General features: G+C 33.8%; 1 protein-coding gene across 4 annotated transcripts; it reads left to right on the top strand.

Moving 5' to 3' along the window:
• The first annotated feature begins 3,714 nt into the window (after positions 1 to 3,714).
• On the top strand, positions 3,715 to 10,073 carry LOC110728601 (3-oxoacyl-[acyl-carrier-protein] synthase I, chloroplastic-like). Of its 4 annotated transcripts, none has more exons than XM_021908241.1 (8): positions 3,715 to 4,397; positions 5,732 to 6,163; positions 7,634 to 7,807; positions 8,248 to 8,361; positions 8,498 to 8,599; positions 8,996 to 9,062; positions 9,619 to 9,727; positions 9,868 to 10,073. In XM_021908241.1, the coding sequence occupies exons 1-7, from the start codon at positions 3,921 to 3,923 to the stop codon at positions 9,684 to 9,686; spliced, it is 1,434 nt and encodes a 477-aa protein (XP_021763933.1). In that variant the 5' UTR covers positions 3,715 to 3,920; the 3' UTR covers positions 9,687 to 9,727; positions 9,868 to 10,073. The 4 variants fall into 4 exon arrangements, with proteins under 4 accessions (XP_021763933.1, XP_021763932.1, XP_021763931.1 ...); XM_021908240.1 differs by having other exon boundaries at positions 9,863 to 10,073; XM_021908239.1 differs by having other exon boundaries at positions 9,859 to 10,073.
• Positions 10,074 to 11,187: the final 1,114 nt, after the last annotated feature.

Here is an 11,187-nt window from a genome sequence, read left to right as displayed (position 1 = left end):
ACTACCCATCCCTTTTCTCACTTCTCTTCACAACAAAATCTCACAATTCAAATTTTTTTGATTTTGACAAGTTAAAGGAGGAGAAAACTAGTGGGTTTTATGAAGAAAAGATTAAAAAAAAAATTAAAAAAAAAAGTCTCACTCATCGGATATTCTGCCAGAATTTACAAATGGGTAGCGCTACTCAAAGTTTTTAAATTTAAGGGGTAATTTTTTTAATAAAAATTTTAAGCGAAACTTGTTAACAAAATGGCATATTCAATGGGTAGTTCTCGACAATATTTCCCTTTTTCTTTTTTGGAAATTCTCATTGGTACATCTCTAGAATTGGTTTTTCCTATTGGTACACTATTAACTTTTTGTCTTCTTACTGGTACACCTTTACTTTATGTTTCTTCTCACTAGTAAACCTTTACGTTAATTTTTTTTGAATTTGAGATCAATTTGGAACTAACCATTAAGGCCAAAATGACCAAAAAATCTTAACCGAACAGTTTTTAGCACAAAAAAAAAATTACTACACGCAAAATGAGACCTTTCTTGACATACAAGTCGAGGCATTCACATTAGTTTTTTAGGCGATGCTCGAGCTCAATTTGGTCCCTTAAGGATATATATGACCCCCAAAATCTTAACCGAACAATTCTTAATTAGCACTCAAATCGAGACATGAATGTTTAAGAAGGGGTAATTAAGTTTTTTTTTTTTTTTACTAGTTAACTTAATGGGTTTTACTAGTTAACTTAATGGGTCCAAATTGAGCTCGAATTTAGCAAAAAATAAAAGAGAGGTGTGCCGATGGAAAGAAACATAAAGTAGAGGTGTACCGGTGGGTAGGGAAATAGTTAACAATGTCCAATGGAAAAAACCAATTCTAGAGGTGTACCAATGGGAATTTCCCTTTTTTGGTACAATCGACAATCCATGCATCCGAGTGCACAATGCTCAAAGGAATTTCAAAGAGCAAGGATATAATTCAATAAATTCAAGAGTCAATATAATTCAATCCATTGACGGTTTTACCCTTGTACCTTAATAAACGGTATAAGGGTAAAACCATCAATTCCGATATATAGTGACAAGTATTTTGTGTAATTCACAGTGTATAGTCAGCTAACAATGTGCGGTAAGTGGTAAATGACATTACCCATACATGTAACGTCCCTCTCTTCCCCTCCCAAGGCCACCGTTAACCCCAATGGAGAAAGCTCATAAGTAGTTTCATAGGAGAAATTATATAGAGTGCGCTTTCAATGGAAGATAGAGCTCAGAAGCCTTTTCAATGGAGACATTAGAGTAAGCTTCTAGCGGCTTCGTCGTCGAATTCAAAGAAAATTCTAAAAAAAATATATAATATCTTTAAAAATAAATAAAGGGAATGATTACCCCCCCAAAGGGCAGGTTGTTTGTCGTTTGCTTATGTTCTTTCTTTGGCATGGAGAATTATGAATGGAATTGAAGGGCATATGATCCATGCTTTGGGGGATGAGTAATTAGTTGTGTTTGCTTCAACAACAACCACAAATCAAGTGTGAATTCTAAAACTTCATGTGCAAAAGAAGGATATTTGGAGTCAAATCGATTCAAATCAATGATTCTGTATTATATAGACGTGAACGAGAGGATTCTACATGTACGCAAGCAATAGAGCCTACATGTGATAAATGTTGAATTCTATAACAATGTCATTCTGTGATGTTCATGGACTACAATATGAAACGTGCATGGTTGTCAAAATTAAACTGGGTGATGCATCAAGTTGCGTGGATTATCATAAGATGTATTGTATTATATTATATTGTGTGTTACCTGTTGAAATGTACTCTTTTTTCAACCTAGTTTCCAATTTAATTTAATTGACACACTATTACATAATACATAATTAATGTTATTGATTATAATTGTTGTTAGCTTAATGGTTGTATGTACTATATCAGCCCTTTATGTACAAGCAAAGCACCATTTAAGTATCATACATTAATAAATTAAATATTCAATTTTGATGTACAATTAACGACTAGTTACAGTATTTTGCAAAGTAACCATTAGTGATTAAAGTTTTTTAAAAAAAAGAGACAATTAAGTTGAAGTAATCCATTATACCTCAAGCCCGACTTTCCGATCACTCGACTTTAATGAATAGTTAACTCTGTAATTTATTCTAAACCCTCTATCGGAATAATACACTTGTTCGAAGGATACCATTCCTTTCAATCCCGTCCCCTCCCCTTCTCCAACTTCAACTCTAACACCACTCTGTTGGGGTTTTCAGGGCTTGGGAAGGGGTAGGGTTTCGGCGCCTGGGAAGATGAGAGGGGGCGGTTTTCAGGCCATTCCGGTGGTGGGTTAGGTGGGGAGGGCTAGTTCGTGGGTAGGGCAGCCACGCCAGAGGTGGCTTGCTGGTTGTTTTTTTTTTTAATTTAAAAAAAATATTTGATCAATCAAATTATGACATGTGGCTAATAAACCAAAAAACAAAAAATTACCTGTTTAACAAGTTATCAGTCACTTAGGCCCATTAAAGCAAATACCCCTAAAGTTGGGGGTATTCAATAATAATTCAAAGTTGGGATTAATTAAAGTAAATAAGCCAGAATTGGGATTATTAAAACCAATTTTTTCCTATTATTAAAACTCAAAGGGACAGCATGCTAGTGCCATGTGTCACCTTATAATATGTCATCATCATCGCATTAAAACCCTTCATATGTGTAACCTTCGTATTATTAAATTTTCCCATATAATGTAACTCCTAAGTAATTGCACAATAATGTACAATTTAATTTGTAAGAAATAAACCACATTAATGGTTATTGATTCCTTAGATGCTATTTTTTTATATTCAATATCAGTTAAGCAATTATACATAAAGTATAAAGTAAAATGAATAAAAACTAGCACCGATTAATCTTAAATTTATTATTATATTTTTAATCACTTATAAATATTGTTGAACAATAACTTTATAAATTTAATTTTGATCAGACTTATAAATTTATAGTGATATAGGGCATCACTCGTACCAATAACTAGTTTGTTTTTAAACTTCACCAAATTTTCAAAATGATAGAAAATTATAATAATTTAAGGTAATATATGTGAACAATTTCTAAAAAAAGATATACTTCGTATTAACAAAATTTAAAAAGATAAATACTACCTCCGTTAATTATTATGTGCAACAAAAGAATATTTTATGTCTTACTAGTAATATATTTTGAATAAGATATACCTGGATAATAATTATTACTATAGAATATTAAATGTTAAATATATTAATAAAGACCTGCACTTTTCCTATCACAAATCTTAATACTTTTCCTATCACATCAACTAGCCTCACCAAAAAAAAAAAAAAAAAAAAAAAAAAAAAAAAAAAAAAAACATTAGTTGTAGATCTTAATATTGTTTGTTTTTTTTTTTTCTAAAAAATTATTATTATTTATTATTTTACTACGTATTTATTTTTTAAATACGTATTAATAAAGACCTGCACTTTTCTTATCACAAATCTTAATACTTTTCCTATCACATCAACTAGCCTCACCAAAAAAAAAAAAAAAAAAAAAAAAACGTTAGTTGTAGATCTTAATATTGTTTGTTTGTTTTTTTTTTTTTCTAAAAAATTATTATTATTTATTATTTTACTACGTATTTATTTTTTAAAGAGTTTGTTTGTTTGTTAAAAATCCTATAAAGGCACACCTATTTTTTCCACTTTAACCCAAATTCAATTTTAGCTGGTGACACAGCTCAACTGCAACAAGTGATCATCTCTTTGCTTCTCCTTTGTCCTCGACAATATCGTCATCCTCCTTCTCTACTTCTCCGCCTACTTCACCCCCTTTTCATCCTCCATTTTTCTCCCTCTGAAACTCCCCTGATTAGGCAGGAACATTCCGCCTTTCGCCGCAACAACAATGCAGGCTCTTCTTACCCCTTCCCCTTCTCCAACTCTCCGACCTTCGCCGCTCGATTCGATTCGTCGAAACCCCAATTCTCTGTTCTCCATTTCTCGCCCTTCAAAATGTAAGTCCCCTAATAAAGTTTGTTTCACTCCTAGGGCTTCTTCCCAGGTTGCTGTTGCTCCGAAACGCGAAACGGATCCTAAGAAACGGGTTGTTATTACTGGAATGGGTCTTGTTTCTGTGTTTGGGAATGACCCTGATGTTTTCTACCAGAAGCTTCTTGATGGGGTTAGTGGGATTGGTCCAATTGATCGTTTTGATGCGTCGAAATTCCCGACTCGCTTTGCCGGGCAGATCCGTGATTTCTCAGCTCAAGGGTATATTGATGGAAAGAATGACCGTCGTCTTGATGATTGTTTGAGGTACTGCATTGTTGCTGGGAAACGAGCTCTTGAATCTGCTGATCTTGCTGGTGATAGACTCTCCAAGGTTTAATTTTATTCCTTTTTTGATGATTTTTTTTAATTGGGTTTTCCAATTTTGTGATTTTGATGGGTATTTTATGAATTCTGATTAATGGGTATTGTTTGATTGTGTGATTGGATGTAATTTGGATTTGGGAATTGTTTCGTTTTCTTAGTTTAGATTGAATAGATAAAAGATTATGTCGTTTTCTGTTAGATGGTTTTATGCAGACCAAGTGTTTGATGAAATGACGGAGTGTCTACTGTTATTGATAGTATGAGAAAAATGGACTGTCTTATCGAAATTGTCTTTGGGATTATGTTATTAGTTTGATATGAAATTTATGTTTATTGGGTCTCTTTCACCTTTCGAGATAAAACTCTTACACTCTTTATATTGATGGGTCAATTTGTAGGGATTTTGGTCCTCTCTTTCATTGATTGAGAAATTGTCATTAACTTGTAGTAGAATGTAGTTGGTGGTAAAAAAAAAAAAGGTTTCTTGATCAATGTAGTTGTAGCAGAAATTCCCTATTTATTTGCTACACCTACTTTTGTGGCATTTAAAAGTATCAAAACAGTCATATTGTATGAGATTGTTGATTGATCTTGTAGATTGGTCATATATGTATTTTTAAATATGCTTTCTCATCACTTGACTAAGGTTCAATTTACACGTTTGATCAATCTTTAGTCTGTTATAATCCTTCAACTACCCTTTGTGAAATATCTTTAGTAGAGTAAAAACATTAGGAATATGGTGCAAGTCCGCACCTGCATTATTTTTATAAAACTTTTAAGGAGGCCAAGCCAAGTATATGTAGAAGTTTTATCAAGCGATAGCTATGTTGGATATTGTAAGAAAGGTCAAGTATTTAGGGCATCCTCGATTCTTAGTGCATCAAACGAGCAAATCATTTAATACGGAGTAATAATGATAAAAAAAATCTGGGAAAACATAGTAATTTCACTTAATTCTAAAATTACAACGTCACTTAAAATATGGTCTAAGCATTTAACCCAACCCAAAAGTCTGTTGATTTATTTGTGCTCAATCGTGTTTGTGTTTTGGGCTCAGAATTGAAACTTCCAAATCTGGTTCTAATTTTTGTGTTTCTGAAGGTTTGCCCTATACATTGTACAATGGTTAAATATGAAGTATTTGTGTTTTAACAAGCTCTTTGCTTAAGATTTGGTTGAAGTTTGCAACTTTGTGGGTCATAGCTGGATTTCTCCAGCTTATCTTTAATTTTTTACATTATGTGCGTATCATTAACATGTATGGAGGGATACTTTTTTCCCTTCATCATTTACTTGCATTTGCTGTTTTGATTAATCACTGCTGATATATGCTTGCAGATTGACAAAGTAAGAGCAGGTGTGCTTGTGGGAACTGGGATGGGTGGGCTCACTGTGTTTTCTGATGGTGTTCAAGCTTTAATTGAGAAAGGTCACAAGAGAATAACTCCATTTTTTATTCCTTATGCCATAACTAACATGGCTTCCGCATTGCTTGCCATTGATCTCGGTTTGATGGGTCCTAATTATTCAATCTCCACTGCCTGTGCCACCTCAAATTATTGCTTTTATGCTGCTGCCAATCATATCCGTCGTGGAGAAGCTGACCTGATGATTGCTGGTGGAACTGAAGCTGCAATTCTTCCTATTGGTTTGGGAGGTTTTGTTGCTTGTAGAGCTTTGTCACAGAGAAATGATGATCCTCAGACAGCTTCAAGGCCATGGGACCAAGCCAGGGATGGCTTTGTAATGGGTGAAGGATCCGGTGTTCTGGTAAGATTAGGTCTTCTCTTTTTGCTTTTATTCTAAAACTATATGTGCATTAGTCATTGATGATCTGGTAGTCTAAAGCATGTGAATTTAAGTAAAAATTAGAATCTTTTAGATATCTCTCATTTGAATGTTCACGTTTGTAAGAAAACTTCTGTAGTGGACTGTGTTTCAAGTCTGGGTATTTATGGTGGTTTCTTTCTGGAGTAGAATCATAAACAAGTAGTTCTGTTTGGAAATTGCAAAAAAGTTAAAAGCCGTAAACTTGAAAAACTTTTAGGTAATATGGGGTATTTTGAAATCTAATAACTGTAGGTCCTTTTTTTTTTTTTTTTTTTTTTTTAATGAAGTTTGAAATTATATGTTGCTTTGATGTTCGCTGTAATAGGCAGACCTTAAAAATGTTGCTATTAAATAGCAAAGCATTTTTGCACTCTATGATTTGGACAGTAGTATACTATTAGTATACTAATATACATTTTTAGTCACGTGGCTCTTGACCTCTTGTAAGATGTTAAAAGTTTTAGATAATCTGTTATATTAAAACTTCTTATAAAATACAACTTAAATTTTGTCTTCCAGCTCTTATTCAGTTCCATACTCTTGAAGAGTAGTGCTGCTGTATATTTCATGTCAGATTCAAAATTTGGTCAATGGAACTTATATTCCTTATTATCTTCTTTTTCTGGAAAACATATTGCAGCTTTTACCACTACATTTATTTGGAAACAGATGGAGCCAGACATTGATTATTTAAGTTCATTTCTAGTTTTGAATTGATAAATTTTACATTCCTCAATCTTTGCCTGATCCAATAACACTCATGGTCTAGCTCATTGACTTGAAGAAAGGTCCATCACTTTTTGGCGTTCCTTGCTTGTGTAATTTGTTCATTGGTCTCTGCTGTTCACCAATGTGATTATGTGATATGCATGATCTTGTGGGATACTTTATGGAGTATTTTCACACCACTGCTCACTTAATAGTTGAGAAAAGGTCCCAAATCCTTTTTTTTGTGTTGAGAGAGAGGGTGGGGGGAGCGGGTGGGGTGGGGATAACCTTTAGCCATGGAAACTATATTGGATCTTCAGTATAAGCATTGGACACACGTAGGGGGGTTAGTGAGAATCTAGCAGTTCTGTATTCCTAAAAGACAATAGCACTTCAGAGTTCTCAAGGGTTTTCATGTGTTTTTTAGCTACAAAACATGGGTTCAATATAAAAGTACTCTGTAGTCTGTACAAAAGAAACCATTTTAAGTGAAAGTGTGAAGATTCCCTTCAGTAATCTTACTCGAAGAACTTAGCTTAATATCGTTCGTTATCTTTAGGTGATGTACTACCTATAATGTTTTGCACATAGATTTTTATAATTTATTATATATATATATTTCGTTTTCTTTCACTTTTGTACTTGCATGTGTAAGACAACACATTTTTCTCTAATGAAATAAATCATAATTTAAACATTCAGGTAATGGAGAGCTTAGAGCATGCAATGAAAAGAGGTGCACCGATTATTGCTGAGTATTTGGGAGGTGCAGTCAATTGTGATGCTTATCACATGACTGATCCAAGAGCTGATGGACTTGGTGTTTCTTCATGCATAGAGAGGAGCCTGGAAGATGCAGGTGTCTCACCTGAAGAGGTAAGCTTTCTTATATATGATCATAATGGTAGCTTTTATTTTTCATGGTGTTAGCATCTTCTTGTATGACAGGGTACTAAATTCAGATCTCTTTGAGCTACAAGTAGTTTCTGTCAGATTTAAAGTCATCTAGTGGAGTACATCCCATGTGTAGTTGTATTTTATTATTCCTATCTTTTATTAAAAAATGTTTTGAAGGCTTCAGTGATGTGACACTCATGTCTTTCTGCAAGGATGAATTGAGTTTTGTGTAATGGCTCTTTCTTTGTCAAGCCATATTGATAAGATGTTGATACACTCGATAGTCTGTAGTTTGTACTGTGAAACTTCTGTAGATGGAGAAAGTGCTTAGAATATGAGTGTTGACATGATAGTTATTAAAATTTAAAAAGTTAAACTTTGCAAAATTTGATACATGTTTTATCATTGAACATCTTCAGGTCAATTACATAAATGCCCATGCTACCTCCACAATTGTTGGTGACTTAGCTGAGGTGAACGCCGTAAAGAAAGTATTCAAAAACACATCTGAGATCAAGATGAATGCAACTAAGGTAAGACTGTCTTATGTTTTTATTCATCTGCTTGTAATTTCATTAATGTAAGATTAAAACGTGAATTTTTTATGCTTCTGCTTTCTCATGTATAATATTAAGATCCTCATCCCTTATATTTGTATATGCTTTGCAGTCTATGATAGGGCATTGTCTTGGTGCTGCTGGGGGTATGGAAGCTATTGCCACCGTAAAGGCTTGTACAACAGGGTGGCTACATCCAACCATAAATCAATTTGTAAGTTGTGAATCTCTCTTTATCATGAAAGACTTTTAATAATAGTCAGTAGCAAGTAGCAACATTATGAAAGACCTTTATATTATAGTCACTAGCAACTTCTTAATAAGCAATTGTGATTTATGCCCTACTCAGGTTCTTGTCATTATTTATTCATTGAGCGTTAGTCTGAGCAAGGACTTTCTTTTTATTTTTATGCCATACTAAAGAGACTCCAGAATCTTTCAATACAATCAGTCGAATCAGAAAGGAATTTTGAAATATTTCCTTGACAGATTAGCCTCTTTTTATGCATATATTCTGCTCCATTCATATTCGTACTTAATTTCTTTATTGCCTTTCTTGTCCCCATATTTGTTGCTCTGAAGCTTAACTACACTATTCATAATAATGCAGAATCCAGAACCATCAGTTGAATTTAATACAGTTCCAAATGAAAAGCAACAGCACGAAGTGAATGTTGGTAAGATTTCCAGCCATTTTTCTTTTCATTATCTTATATTCCTTTCGTCTCAGAATAGTGGTCACGTTGTCCCTTCCATGAAGCCTCAACATGCTTGAATATGATTTTGCAATTATACTTCTGTAATTCCTGCCAATTGAAATGCAAAGTGAGGTGATTTCTTAATGGTGCCTATGGATTAGGTTTCCGATATACTGCATTATTGCATTATGTTTATCTTTCCCAGCACCTCACCAAGACAAAATACCTGTCATTTGGAGGCATAGGCTACAATAAGTCATTGATTATTTGTTTCTCTCATTCATCCAATATACCTTTAATTCCCACCATGTACATCAACACATTCAACAACAATCTAGAATCCGCCCTGCAACCTTTTTCTGTTTAGTAAGATATGCTGATGATTAATTAAGGAGAGTATAGTTTGAAACTTAATTATAATAACATCCTATAAAGCACTTTTTTAAAGTTTCATACATTGTAAGTCTGACTACTATTGTTAGACAGAAATAAGGAACTTTTTTGATGCTAATGAACCCGTATCATGATTTTGCAGCTATTTCAAATTCGTTTGGATTCGGGGGTCACAACTCAGTTGTTGTCTTCTCCGCATTTAAGCCTTGAATGTCTACGTAATGTGGCTTTTCAATATCATCAACTTCAATGTACGCTTTGTAATTTTCGAGTTTTAAACGATTGTATTCTTCTCATTCTTCTTTACCCATTAAATAATATTGAGTAAAGTGTAGCATAGAGAACTAAATTTTCTTCATTTTTCCTCTATTTTCCCTTTAAGCTAGTGAAGTATTCAGCGGCTTCTTCGGTCCATACATTGCACGGAGGATTTTGTGGCCTGCAGAAGAGTGTGGTCTTGTTATAACAGGTTGCCCCCTCTGTAGCGAACCATTTGGTTGCATGTTTACGAGTGTTATTCCTTGATAGGTTAGATAATTTTTTTAAATTTTTAGATGTCAAATTGTGCATTGAGGTGGATCTTTTGATTCTAAGCTATTCGATTGCCTTGTTAGAATGAAGGAAGTTTGTCACAAAATATCTTTCAATTCACTTTTTTTTTTATGAGAAATGACTATAAAATTAAAGAATCACGAAAAAACAACCTTTTCATGCTTATAATCAAGGGGTATTTTGCAATTGCGAAAACCCATGATTGCTAAACGCAACCTCTACTTACTACTACTATACAGTATACACCCCTCCTAAATACCCTTTTAAGCTGAAATGCTCTTCACGACATTTTGGAATGCATTCCTTCCAACCCCTTCTTTCACACCCTATTTCTAGAAATTTATACTTTTTTTTTTATTCGAATTACTTGCCCAAATCAACTAACGAACAGTATTTGAGATTTAAAGAAATCGAACAAGAATTAGGCGAAGTTGGGCAACATTTTCAAAGTAATGCGTTCATACAGGGTTGAATTTTTTAGAATCTACTAACTACTATATTATTAAAACAAAACATGCTGACATCATTAAAATACATGTCAACTTTTTACAAAAAAGTCCGTCTAACCTATTTTTGACATCATTTTTTTTTTCTTTTCTTTTCTAAGGCTAAACAAATACTCCCTTCGTTAAATATTATGTGCAACCGCAGTACAATTCGCGGTTGCCAATGCATTTTTTGGAGGGCCTTGATTAGAGGAAGTGGGGGTATGTAATTAAAGGAAAGAAGGAGAGAGAAAGTGTTGGTCCCCTCCACTTAATTTCTGGTGGAAAATCCGATAGTGGAGGGAGTTCCACTCCCCACCCCCCCCCATTTTCCCACCAAAACAGACCAAAATTTGAAATCTGAAATTTTTGAATTTTCAGCCAAAATTTAAAACATAATAGGGGCTTTTTCAGCTCCCCCTTTTCATTTAAGAGGACTATAAAACCAGCCCCCATTACAAAGCTTGCAATAAATTCATAGTTACACATGTTTCTCAAAAAAAGCCAATGGTTACCACAATTTCCATTAGTTCATAATCTGAAATGTTTGCAAAAAATAACACTAATCTACAATTAGTGTCGCACAACCTTCATCTTTGTTAGCATCACACCCCACTGTCTTCATATGCACAAAGGGCAGCTTCTTCACCAAAAAAAAACAGTAGCCAGCCCTT

The sequence above is a fragment of the Chenopodium quinoa genome, unplaced genomic scaffold (genome assembly GCF_001683475.1).
Source record: "Chenopodium quinoa cultivar QQ74 unplaced genomic scaffold, ASM168347v1, whole genome shotgun sequence".
Taxonomy (NCBI): Eukaryota; Viridiplantae; Streptophyta; class Magnoliopsida; order Caryophyllales; family Amaranthaceae; genus Chenopodium; species Chenopodium quinoa.
This window is presented reverse-complemented; position numbering and strand designations above follow the sequence as displayed.

What these genes read in the sequence shown, in the direction of transcription:
- LOC110728601 (XM_021908241.1), top strand. Translation starts at nt 3,921, where the DNA reads ATGCAGGCTCTTCTTACCCCTTCCCCTTCTCCAACTCTCCGACCTTCG. An exon ending in TCAAGATGAATGCAACTAAG is followed by an intron (nt 8,362 to 8,497) that starts GTAAGACTGTCT and finishes TATGCTTTGCAG; the next exon opens with TCTATGATAGGGCATTGTCT. An exon ending in ATCCAACCATAAATCAATTT is followed by an intron (nt 8,600 to 8,995) that starts GTAAGTTGTGAA and finishes ATAATAATGCAG; the next exon opens with AATCCAGAACCATCAGTTGA.